Source organism: Botrytis fragariae, assembly GCF_013461495.1.
Source record: "Botrytis fragariae strain BVB16 chromosome Unknown tig00000045, whole genome shotgun sequence".
NCBI classification, from domain to species: domain Eukaryota; kingdom Fungi; phylum Ascomycota; class Leotiomycetes; order Helotiales; family Sclerotiniaceae; genus Botrytis; species Botrytis fragariae.
The window spans coordinates 48,305-61,099 of NW_023500991.1; the positions used below are offsets into that span (position 1 = coordinate 48,305).

A 12,795-nucleotide genomic window follows, 5' to 3' on the forward strand; every position below is an offset into this window, starting at 1 on the left:
TATCCCTCGAGTTATTTGTACGAATAATTATGGCGCAGCCTGCAGGTAGGATTTGGGTGAAATATCTACTACCTTATGTGCCTTTTTGACGAGCTCAAGGGTAGATGATGTATAAATTAGAATCAGAAAAAAAATCAAGAGTTTGTTCACTTAGTTGCAATGTTTTATTTACATTTCGAAAGTGGACTTTCTCCAATCACCAGCTTCGTGAAGTGAAGCGGGTTCGGCGGGGAAGCTTAAGCCTCGTTACGGCCATACATTCCGACCTCAACCGCAGCGTCGTCAGAATCACCAACCAGCTACACCACAACTCTAACCATATCATACATAGATTCTACTACAATTTGATCTGCCACAGTCTGGAATTATGGCAGAACCACCAATAGGTATACCAAAGTTATTTTCCTCTTTTGATTATCCATACTGACAACAATCGCATAGTCCTCGATGGAGGAACTGGTTTCCTGAAAGTCGGATATGCAGCTCAGGTATGTGGCACTTTGGACTGTTAATGATTGAAGCTATCTAAGTGCCTCAGAATTAACTTTTTGTAATTTTAGAATTTCCCAGAGTTTCAATATCCTTCTATTGTCGGTCGACCAATCTTGCGATCCGAAGAAAAGGGTGATGATGGCATGGTCATCAAGGACATCATGTGTGGTGATGAAGCTGCCGCAGCGAGGACAATGCTTCAAGTCTCATATCCTATGGAAAATGGTATTGTCAAGAAATGGGATGATATGCAACACCTTTGGGATTATACATTCTACGAGAAAATGAAGGTCGATCCTACTGGACGGAAGATTCTCTTGACGGAACCACCGATGAACCCCTTAAAGAACAGAGAACAAATGTGCGAAGTCATGTTTGAGAGGTATCAATTTGGAGGAGTTTACGTGGCTATTCAAGCTGTTTTGGCTCTATATGCACAAGGTACTTTCATTCTCTCAATTGCGCGACGGGCGGTGTGCAGTATGGAGGATATTCATTATGTGTACTGATTGTCAATAGGTCTCAGTTCTGGAGTTGTGGTTGATTCTGGAGACGGAGTTACGCACATTGTACCGGTTTACGAATCAGTTGTTCTCAACCATCTTACTCGTCGTCTTGATGTCGCCGGTCGAGATGTTACACGAAACTTAATTGCTCTCCTATTACGTCGCGGATATGCTTTGAACAGAACAGCGGATTTCGAAACCGTTCGACAAATTAAGGAGAAGCTTTGCTATGTTTCTTACGATCTTGAGTTGGATCAACGCTTGAGTGAAGATACAACTGTATTGGTTGAAAGTTACACTCTACCTGATGGGCGTGTGATCCGGGTTGGAAGCGAGCGTTTCGAAGCTCCTGAATGCCTCTTCCAACCTCATCTCGTCGATGTTGAACAACCCGGTATTGCCGAATTCCTTTTCAACACCATTCAAGCTGCAGATGTCGATGTGCGATCCTCTCTTTTCAAAGCTATCGTCCTATCTGGTGGTTCATCTATGTATCCTGGTCTGCCATCACGACTCGAAAAAGAATTAAAACAATTGTGGTTAACAAGAGTTCTCGGTGGAGATCCTGAACGCTTAAATAAGTTCAAGGTCCGAATTGAAGATCCTCCTAGGAGGAGGCATATGGTTTTCTTGGGAGGTGCAGTGTTGGCAAATATTATGGCTGATAAAGAGAACATGTGGATTACAAAGCAAGAATGGGAGGAGCAAGGCACAAGAGTATTGGAAAAGTTGGGGCCTAGATAGGAGTAGATGAGAGGAGTTTTATGGTGGATTGAGTCATTGATGAATATGAATGCATTGCGTGGGCTAGCCTTTCTTCTATCATACGGAATCAAAACTGCTTTTTGTGTCTGGATATATTAGTGAAACAGACAACTTCTTATTTTGATGTGACTTAGTTACCTGTCAAAATAAGAGCATCACTTCATCATCTTTGTGAAGCCCGCTTGGATCCGACATGGAGCAGCGGTTCAATGATTTTTAGATAACGGTTCTCACTAATCGAAAGTGCTTCCTTCAAGACCTGCTTTCCAACAATGCCTAGTATATATCATCAATTGGAAGGACTATGGAAGGAACTCTGGCAATGTGGTTGTACAGACATATGATAATATCTCCAGGAACTATATTTCTCACTACTTTCGTGTGCAATATATCCTTCTCTATTCTTTGATTACACATTGAGTCTCCAATCCTTCACGTCACTTTGTCCATTCTGACATTTCATTGACTCGAACTTTGTATATCCTAGAATCTTTTCATAATACAAACTACTTGAACGTCGGAGCGTATGCAAAACCCCAAGAGGTTTTTAATTATAAACCAAAAAGTTCGAGGTCCGCGAAAACCTATTCTGGTGTGCAATCGAAGCAGGTTTTCAGCTGATATATATTGGGAACAACTACGCATGAGATTTCTATTCGTGTCCGACCTCTAGACCTAGATCTTTAATTTGGGCTTACAGATTAACTTTCGCACTCTATCTAAGTCTACATTCCTTCAAAATGACATTCTCTTCTATTTTGTCTTCCACTCCTTGAATCCCAGTTCTTACTTCGACACTAAATGATCTGGCGACTTTCCGTTTCATTCAACCTCCAAGCATTTATCAGACCGCCTGAAATGAAATTCCTTAATGAATATGCTACCCCGTCGCATGTTACCACTACGAGGTCTGGCCAATTGGTCCAATACTCCCACTGCCTATAACATTGGGAAGATGGTTGACGGCGAGCCTACGTTGTCGATTGAGTCGGTGTACTATGGGCTTTTTGGGGAATTCTGCTGATTTACACCACTAAAAGTTCAGCAAAATTCACTTGTAGGACAGAATTCTATGGTCCTGGGACTGCTTTCATGCAGTCTGAGTAATATATAGGTGCTGCGTTAAACTTGAGTATTCACACTAGATTTGACGACGGCAATTTATACCATTTCTGGACTAGAACGGGTGTTGAGTTTCGCGATCTGCGTCCTTCGGACGTATGAAATTAAGACACTGGAGCTCATGATAGATTGCATGGTGATTGATCTTATTAGCACTATTCATTCTAGGGTTGTAGATGTGGCGGCTTTGGCAAGAAAGTGGGGAGAAGGAAGCTCTTGATCATTGTCTCGTAATGAAGAAACCGTTGAGCTGGATAGTCACGATAAGCTGAGGCGAGGATGTGTGCTCCGAGCATGGTTTATGAGCATGCCATTTTTTGGGGCGGTTTTTGAAACAAAATTACAGCACAATTGGTACGAACAGTTCAATCAGAGACTGTCAATATCAAACTTTGCAGACGTGAAGATATGCAGGTTCTCAATGACATTTAGCCTGAGTGGATAGAATATTCTTGAAGGCTATCAGGCGTGGTGCTTGAAGCTACCATTCGAGAATTGGAATACATGAAATACATGAATACCCCGCTTTGGACATTCAAGACATGTAAATGAAACATCATAAGACCCTGATATCACATTGAAGTTGATTTGGGTTGAATTTACATATACTCAAAGTCTTTTTGACAAATGTTTGACTTGGAAATTGGGCACAAGGTGAAGTAATAACGAAGAATTTTGAAGCATCGAAAAGAGGGATGAGGTTGGTGATATTGATGAGAAAATCAAATCACTTGGTGATGTCTCCAAAGAAGTTGTGATGGAAATCGAAACATCAAGCAGAGAATAATAAATGATGAGTGATTATAAGTCTGACACCAACTATACAATACAGCTTCCTCTTGAAAATAAAGTGTGAGTATATGGTAGAAAATATCAACACCTAACGCCGAGCTAATTGTGATATCATGATGTGTATCCTACACAGAGAGCTCGTCATTCTAATTCAATCAACTCTTCTCAGCCTTCCCCAGACTTCATCGGCATCCTTCTTGCCTCTAGTCTCGGGAACCTTCCAACTAACAAATATTCCGCACAGTACTGCCAACGCTGCAAATATAAAGTACGCCCATCCCACACCCCCTAGAGCTTTGTTCAAGCTCGAGTTGACTATGGGGAAAAATTGGGCTACTAGAAAAGTAGCAAGATAATTGGCTGCTAAACCTACACTTTGCGTCGCACCCACAGCCTCTGGACCGACAAACTCTGATGCCATCATGAAAGGAACAGGACCAAGACCTGTGGCGAAAAATGTCACGAATAGTATGACTGAAATTGCAGAGAGAATCTTGATTTCCCAACGAAGGGATAATGCCAATGAAAGAGACATGGTGCCCATACCAGTTATGGAAAGGAGAAGGCATGCTTTTCGACCAATTTTATCGGCTAATGGAGCACATGCGACAGTCGCCACGAGATTAACTACCGAAATAAGAATCGTAATGATAGATGAAGAGACGGGGAGAAGGCCAGACAAGAGTGACACGGAATACATGATGATACTGTTGATGCCACAAAGTTGTTGAGCAAACATGATACCAATGACGGCAACGACTGCAGGTTGGTAGAAGGGATCTTTAATGACTTGAAAGAATCCAACATTAGGAATGGATTTCTGTGAGGATGACTTGCTAGCAACAGAGTCCCTTCTAGTCAGGTCTGGGTCGAGTAAAAGACGCTCTTCTTCCTCTTCGGATGACTTAATGTCCCAGTGTTGAATCTCTTCATCAATGGAATAGCCATGTCCTCTAATTCGCTGGAGGGTTCTCGTCGCTGTTTGTGTGTCTTTATGTGCGGCAAGCCATGTCGGGCTTTCCGGGATGAATAGCAGCCCAACTCCTTGTAACAATCCAAGTCCAGCTCCAGCTGCCAGTATGATTCTCCACTTCGATCCTTTACTTAGATAATAACCCAGAACCTGAGTAAGTAGGATTCCTACATTCGTGGTAATTTGTGTCATGGATCCAAATAATCCCCTTTCTTTAGGCGGTGCAACTTCTGAAATATAGATTGGCACAACGACAGTCGACGCTCCAGCACCAATACCTGAGAAGAAACGGCCAATAGACATCATTGGAACTGTGCCGGCGAAAATTTCCAAGATTGATCCTAGTATGAAACAAACACTTGTAATTCTCATGGCGAACAATCTTCCATAACTTGTCGACACGGCGCCACAACCCAGTGCTCCTGATAATCCACCTAAGACGAAGAGAGACGAAAGAGCGGCAAATTCGGCTTCGGTCATAGGGATACATTGTGGAAGTCCGGTACGAACAGTTGATTCGACGTGACTTTGTTTCTTGCATGTAATAACATCTTGCGGAGCATTTAATTCAGACTGAAGGAATTAGGTTAGCTATTGTTCGTAGAAGTGATAGATAGTATATGACGGTATGTGTGAATATGTGCTATGTGCTAGTTTCCATCATCAGCATGAAAGGAATGATATTACATACCAAATGAAAGCCAAATTGTAGAGGTCCAAGGGTTGAGATAAATATGAGAAAAAGTAGATAGGGAGTGATATCCTGAATACATTGTCTCATGCCTCCTGAGGCCATATCGAACTCAGTCCAAAATGTATGAGAAGTTAAGGAGAATAATTCATGCGTTGCAAATGAATGGTGAGGCTTGTGAAGTTTGTTAAAAGTATATACTATATGACCTGATAAATTTAACCCTTATCAGGTCTGGAATGCTAGTAGTAGTTTGCGTTGGCTCGATAGTTTATGAATCAGGAGCTTTGTGTTACATTGTGGTTTGCTGTCAAGTGTCGGTAGAGAAGCAGTACCTAAACAAACGTCATGAGGACCTCGGGAGTTATGAACTTTATTTGTGTAATTATGCAGGTAGCTGTGTTGGTCGCGGCTACATACCTAGGCTCGCTAAGTAGACATTATCGATAAGGATTGATGTTTTGATATTTTGATGTGAACGCTATCTACGAGTACTAAGTACCTAGGTACCTTCACAGTTGATAGTTGGTATACAGTTGTAGGTGTTCGTTCTCCTCTTTCTCACTTGAGCTACTAGTTTTCTACCAATTCTGTTTGATCCTTTGAATCCGATACTAGTAAGACTTCTGTATAGCATCAATCAATACCTGCTTCCCAGTAGATCAGTCTACGACCCTTTCAAAACCCTACACCGTTCCACCTCCCCCCCCCCCCATTTCTGCATTCTCATTATCCAACTTGTTGGTGCATGCTCCTGCACCCCGCTGAGAACGATACAAGATACAAGATACTCTACAATAATAAGGACCTGCGAAACAAGAACAACCCAATTTCTTCGGTTGGATATACGGACACTCCGAATACCTATGAGAACGTGGAAGGAATTGTCGATAACAACGAATGCTTACAAGGTATCTGCATCTTACAAGTGACAATCCACCTACAGCACCGCCTCCGAAACACCAAAAACTGTCAAATCGCCCTTCATCTCCCAAGTTAGTATAGATCTAACTTGGCTTTACCCGTTGATTCAGAAGGCTTCCCCTCTTTAGGTCACCTCATCTGACCGCTATCTCCGAATCTCGCCCTACAGATCCCCATCTTTGAATGTTACTTGGGGGTTACACATCAACCGTTCAAAGACGCAGGTGCACAACTATCCCGTGTGACCCTATCATCGCTGTATCGAATCACCGCAGACATTGTCAATCATCATTCAATTCTCAGCCCCGGGGTTTCCCATATCACAACACATCACATCGCATTAGCTACATTACAATTACATATTCTTTTCGTCTAGGTCATCTGAAATCGTCTCGTCTTATTATTCGAGATTTGTGAATTTGATCGGCCGACATATGTCTCGTCCTTCCATCCTGTTACTAAGACCTTAACACAACTTTCCCTTTCTGGAACTTTGATATCAAGCGCGTCTCGTACTATACCTCATATCGACTTACACACATATTGTACGACCAGGTAGCCTTTTTCGCGGCAAATTTGATCATCTTCCCCGATACGAAGCTAATTGTGAAGGGGTTCTTTGACACGCTTGATGCAACCGACTGTACTTACAACCTGCATCTAAATTACGCTCAACTGCATCTTACCGAACCTGCACTACTGCAAAGCAGTATTACGCTACCTGCTATTCACACCCACCTTCACACGCGCATTTGAAATCTTTTTATTGCCATTCCCCTTGTTTTGCCCACATACGAGCTTGTCTAAGATTGTCTTGGTTGGGAGATTTACAGATTTTGATGCCCACTGAATCTGCATACTAATCAAGCAAATCCAAGCCGCAGTACGCCGCCCCCGCCGTACGCACACGCGTTATCCACAATAACAATAATGAGCCTGACATCTAATCCACCGTCATCCGGCGGCCCATCCTCGATCTCCGCATCTAGAACTCAAATAAAGAGATCTGTTCAAGCTGTTTTTGAAGGTAATGCAGATATATGACTTTTTTTTATTTATCTCTCAAACGATATTACTTAATACATTTATTATTTTTCGTTTCGTTGGCTACTTTCCTCATCAACAGAGGCATATTCTATCAAAATCTTCATCTCTGATCGGCACCTCAATAGCTCTTTCCAATATGGTTTGAAAACTCTGATCTCTTGCTTCATCAAATATCGAATCATTGCCTCTATCGTTTGATTTTTTATTTCAAATTACTTTATATCGATTCAATATGTATCCCACAAGAAGACCTCCTCCGTTTTACACCCCTAGTAGTTCGTTGTTATCCTACTTGTATTAGACTTTACAAAACTAACTGACAAATCCCAGGTACAGCTGAAAGATCAGCCAATCCTAACTTGGGATACCAAAGTAAAGTTCGAGTTATTGATCGATATAAAGTCATTGGTTTCATTAGCTCTGGTACATATGGACGAGTTTATAAAGCGGTTGGGCGAGATGGACGACCTGGGGAATTCGCCATCAAGAAATTTAAACCAGGTAAATACAAACAAATTGACACCAGCACTGTCATATATATACTAATCTATCCTAGATAAGGAAGGGGAACAAATCCAATATACGGGTATTTCACAATCAGCAGTTCGGGAAATGGCACTGTGTTCCGAGTTGAGTCACATGAATGTCATTCGACTCATTGAGATTATTCTGGAAGACAAGTGTATCTTCATGGTGTTTGAATATGCCGAACATGACCTTCTTCAGATTATCCATCATCATACCCAGCCTACTCGCCATCCCATTCCCGCTCCAACAGTGAAATCCATAATGTTTCAACTTCTCAATGGCTGCCAATACCTTCATGCGAATTGGGTACTTCATCGTGATCTCAAGCCTGCCAATATCATGGTATCCTCTGCAGGGGAAGTGAAAATTGGCGATTTGGGACTTGCTCGACTTTTCAACAAACCATTGCATTCTCTTTTCTCGGGTGACAAAGTTGTAGTTACGATATGGTATCGAGCCCCGGAACTCCTACTAGGTTCAAAGCATTACACTCCGGCCATCGATATGTGGGCTATTGGGTGCATTTTTGCGGAACTCCTCTCCCTCAGACCGATATTCAAAGGCGAAGAAGCGAAAATGGATAGTAAGAAAACGGTACCATTCCAGAGGAATCAGATGCAAAAGATTGTCGATATAATGGGATTGCCAACCAAGGAAAAATGGCCACATCTGGTACACATGCCGGAATACTCACAACTTTCCACTCTCTCAGCCAGTGGACATGCAAAAGCTGGATACTCGAGTTTGGAGAAGTGGTATTATCAAACTATAAATTCATCCCCCACCTCGGTTCCAGTATCGAATTCCAGTCTAGGTGGTGAGGGGTACAAACTATTGAGCAGCTTACTTGAATATGACCCTGAAAAACGATTAACAGCGCAAGCAGCATTAACACATCCATTTTTCAGTACAGGGGATAAAGTTAGTGCCAACGTCTTCGAGGGGGTCAAAACAGAATATCCGCACAGGAGGGTTAGTCAGGATGATAACGATATTCGAACTGGAAGTCTACCTGGCACAAAGAGGAGTGGGTTACCGGACGATTCAAGACCAGCGAAAAGATTAAAGGAATAAATCTCGAAACATTATTGGATCTATGCAGGGTATCAATCTTATCAATTAAATGTTCTTTGGGGATCTCAACATTGATTAGGGTACCATTGTCATAATGGTACCTTCGGATGCTTTAGATCAGCAGGGTTTGAATTCCAAAAGTGTATAACCTGGAGGGGTAGGGAAATCACAAAAGAAAAATTGCACAGCCACAATGCGAGTTTGTTTGACTTTGCTGGCAATTTTTGGAGGGATCCCCAAGCGAGCACTTCATTGGCATGAATTGTTATAATAACTCATATCAAAACTAAGTTTCGAAAATTGAGCATAATGACGGGAAACGCTTCGGGTTATTTTTTCGATGATCATCATATGATGACGATGACGAGGGGCATAATCTGGGCATCGAGTTTGAATGAATAAATGCAGCAGAAATAACTTATAATTCACATTCGTCACGTTAGATTCCCAAAACTTGCTGGTACTATCGTTTCGCCATTGAATCTCGGATTTCGATTGAATCGGTCCAAAAAGGGCATCCAATTGCGAGAGTTCCCCAGTTGATGGCAGTCAATCCCTCAAGACGACCACTCTAGATGTCCGTAACCTTTTGAAGGAATCGGGTTCATCATAGTATTCCAATCTGCATCATCTCTTCCAATTCGCATCTCAAGCTTTCAAGATGCGTCGACCTTACTCCTTCACTCGCACGTCGTCTTCTCATGCTCGCTACAATCCAATTTACGAAGAAACAGAAGCCAAGAAAGCCGAAGCCAGCGAGAAATCACGATGGTCATTTCCATTCTTCACATCCAATGAACCTACAGGTTACGAGACTGTCAAACCACAGCCACGACAATCTAGTTCTCCACCTCCTCGTACATCCGGCACTTTCTTTGCAACAAATCACAATACTTATTCGCCAACAAATAGCACAGATAATATTTACGATGCAGCTGAGAAATCCACAAAACCTGCCGGTAACCGAAGAAAGCGGTTCTCCTTCCCTTCTTTTTCTCTCTTTGGAACGAACGACAACAATGGCGATGACATCGAAGCCGATAATGACTATGATTACCGGTCCAATTCTTTCAATGATGGAGAGAACAGGACTGATCCATTCCTCGACCCTGGAGACTACTCAAAGAAAGAGAAGAAAAGGGAGAAGCAGAAGCAGAAGCAGAAAACCTCTGCATCAGCTAAAGACCCTGACAACAAGAAGCCAACTAAATCCTCTCAAGAACGAGGATCGGCCAAGAGAACAGAAGCAAAAGAGGAGAAAGAGAAGGCCAAGGAACGAGAAAGGGCCCGCAAAAGAAATAGCGGCTTAGGGTGGGCAAAATCTTGGTCGTTTGGGGGTGAGAGATTTGGGGGAACAATCTTGGCCGATGGGAGTGGAGTGAGGATGCCGATTTTTAGATGTAAGGGTCCTTGTGGACTGTCTTGTGGGTTTTGAGTGGCCTCCCGTTGACTGTATATAGAATGGGTACAGGTCGGAATTAGGGAATAAGGTGCTGAAGGGTTTGAGGGGGTATGGCAGCGAATAGCGGGGAATGGAGTTCAAGTTTTGGCTTTTGTAAAATACAAATAACGACAGCATAGAATACAGACGGAAATCTCATCTGCACCAACCAGAGCACTTGAAATTGTGGCCATACTGAAATTCTTACCACAAGCCCGATCAAAAGTCACTGCAGAATTTGAAATTCGGCATCTGTACAAGAGCTAGAATTACAAGGTTTTCATTTTTGTAGGTATGATGGTGATTTTTTCTACTTCCCTCCAGGTCTCAGTTCAGTTCAGCTCCGCCCTGCCTTGCCATTCCCATGTCCTAGACCCCTTCGTTACTCGCTTAATATTACAACGTTCTTGTTTTTCCTTCCTCCTGTCGTTCTAGTTTCCCCTCTCTTAAGGAGAAACCTCAAGCCTGCCTCTCCACCTCGCGCCACTTGATGGAAGAATGGAAACAAGAAAGAATCAATAGTGAATTAAAGGATAAAGAAAACTCTTGGTATCGCCGCCATCCCCGTAGGTAACGTACATATGAACCTCACCATAAAAAAACGCAAGAAGTGCGCATTGTTGCATGCGCAAGTCAGAAATTAACAAAGAGAGATATGAGAAAATCCTGAGATTAGAGGATGTTACGAGATACAACCGAAGATAGGCTGGTGGAAATGACGAGATGACAGTAATAAGGAGCCGTTATGGAGTTAAGCATCGTGATTGAGTAGATGTGACTCAAATGAATCGGTATGACATGCTACTGGGAGCCAAGTATTCTGTTTAGGTATGAATATTTCGTGGAGGGACATATTCGTAGGAGGATATATCGTGTAGTCTGAGGTATAAAGCGGCGGTAAGGTCTGATTATTGAGAAATGATATTATGCGTTCTGGTTTGGATAGTCAACGACACTATTGTTTTGTTTGCGGGGCAGGTCTTCCTTCAATTGTTTTCGAAAGCCAAGCCTGAGTCTCAACGTCAGCATAGTCACAAAACCATCTGCAATGTGCAATTGATGCGTTGCATGAATGAATAGAAAACATACCAGTCCTTCCATCAACCCCTCGCCGGTAGTGGCACAACTTGGTACTACAAACCAAACCTTGTTCCTCAATTCGTTCAACTTAAGTTGTTCTGTGACCTCGGGTGGCTTCATGGCTTCTCGATTGTCAGCTTCTCACTTGCAATATGATTGTAACCATTGAATTGTATCACCCACCTCCTGCAATATCCTGCTTGTTCGCGAAGACTAGGAGTAATGAATCTTGCATTTCTCTGTCATTGATAATGCGATGTAACTCTTGTTGTGCCTCCGCTATGCGTGCTCTGTCACTGGAATCGATCACAAAGATAAGTCCTTGGGTACCTATATTTCGACAAATTTCTGTTAGAATTGGCTCCGACTCGTGTATTTCAAATCAAAAGATGCTTAGCAGACAATCGAGTACATACCACTGAAGTAATGTCTCCATAGAGGTCTGATCTTATCTTGTCCACCAACATCCCAGACATTAAATTTGACATTCTTGTATGTCACCGTCTCAACGTTGAATCCAACAGTAGGAATTGTAGTGACATCTTGACCCAACTTCAATTTGTAGAGAATGGTTGTCTTTCCAGCAGCATCGAGACCTAACATCAACAGGCGCATTTCCTTGGATCCGAAGATCTTGCCCATCATTTTAGAAATAGCTCCTCCCATGTTGACAGAATTTGAGATGTGCGTATGATATGTACGATATTAATTGAAGTGTGGGCAAATCGAATAACGGCACAGAGTTAGAGGCGATTAAAAGGGCCTGTGAAGTCTTGCCAGATGATATGCGTGTGAAATAATGTTTGGAAAGGAGTGACGGTGGATCGATGGCAGAGGATGATAAAGTTCTAATGCAAAGACAATCAAATCAGACCCAGGTAGACCCGACCAAATGAATTGAAAGTAGACGGTCCAATTTTTGGCGGCTTTTATTGCAAGGCGAGGCTGAAAGGATTGTGATGGTTGCTGAAGAAGACGAGAGGAGTTGAGTCTCAAAGGATTGTCGCTTGGTCTCCTCTATGGGTTCTAATTAAAAGGTGGAGGAGAGAACCTTTAGAGATGGAGGTAGTGTTAGCAAAGTCGCGTAATGATGAGAAGAAGCGGCTAACAATTAATCGCGAGAGCACTTGTCGTGCCGGTATCTTTGCTTTTAATTGAAAGGAGAGATTACCTTGTAGAGGTATGCTCTGGAGAGGGAGAGGGAGAGGTAGAGGGAGAGGAACAGGGTAATAAGAAGGAATAGGAGAATCCAAAGTATAAAATGTTTAAGGTCTTTGATATTCGAAATGATTTTCTTTCCCGGTATTAACCTTATCGCTCTGCCGGGTAGTTTTGAAACGGAAGAATCAAACAACGGAAA

At 42.5% G+C, this 12,795-nt stretch overlaps 5 protein-coding genes across 5 annotated transcripts; 3 read left to right on the plus strand and 2 right to left on the minus strand.

Annotated features, from left to right (window-relative positions):
* Positions 1 to 267: 267 nt before the first annotated feature.
* On the plus strand, positions 268 to 1,742 carry Bfra_003240 (putative actin-like protein 2 protein; the record flags this gene model as incomplete). The annotated part of the gene is made up of 4 exons (XM_037333650.1): positions 268 to 386; positions 442 to 488; positions 561 to 933; positions 1,012 to 1,742. The coding sequence occupies exons 1-4, from the start codon at positions 368 to 370 to the stop codon at positions 1,740 to 1,742; spliced, it is 1,170 nt and encodes a 389-aa protein (XP_037193737.1). The 5' UTR covers positions 268 to 367.
* A 2,086-nt stretch (positions 1,743 to 3,828) lies between these two features.
* Positions 3,829 to 5,446, minus strand: Bfra_003241 (putative glucose transporter protein; the record flags this gene model as incomplete). Its single annotated transcript, XM_037333651.1, has 2 exons — positions 3,829 to 5,223; positions 5,342 to 5,446. The coding sequence occupies 2 exons, from the start codon at positions 5,444 to 5,446 to the stop codon at positions 3,829 to 3,831; spliced, it is 1,500 nt and encodes a 499-aa protein (XP_037193738.1).
* A 2,098-nt stretch (positions 5,447 to 7,544) lies between these two features.
* Positions 7,545 to 8,914, plus strand: Bfra_003242 (putative meiotic mrna stability protein kinase ssn3 protein; the record flags this gene model as incomplete). Its single annotated transcript, XM_037333652.1, has 3 exons — positions 7,545 to 7,587; positions 7,643 to 7,813; positions 7,869 to 8,914. 3 exons carry the CDS (start codon positions 7,545 to 7,547, stop codon positions 8,912 to 8,914), a joined length of 1,260 nt encoding a protein of 419 aa, XP_037193739.1.
* A 661-nt stretch (positions 8,915 to 9,575) lies between these two features.
* Bfra_003243 (uncharacterized protein) lies at positions 9,576 to 10,349 on the plus strand (the record flags this gene model as incomplete). Its single annotated transcript, XM_037333653.1, has 1 exon — positions 9,576 to 10,349. The coding sequence occupies one exon, from the start codon at positions 9,576 to 9,578 to the stop codon at positions 10,347 to 10,349; it is 774 nt and encodes a 257-aa protein (XP_037193740.1).
* Positions 10,350 to 11,310: 961 nt separating this feature from the next.
* On the minus strand, positions 11,311 to 12,101 carry Bfra_003244 (putative adp-ribosylation factor 6 protein; the record flags this gene model as incomplete). The annotated part of the gene is made up of 4 exons (XM_037333654.1): positions 11,311 to 11,364; positions 11,445 to 11,557; positions 11,619 to 11,765; positions 11,852 to 12,101. The coding sequence occupies 4 exons, from the start codon at positions 12,099 to 12,101 to the stop codon at positions 11,311 to 11,313; spliced, it is 564 nt and encodes a 187-aa protein (XP_037193741.1).
* Between the last annotated feature and the right edge of the window lie 694 nt (positions 12,102 to 12,795).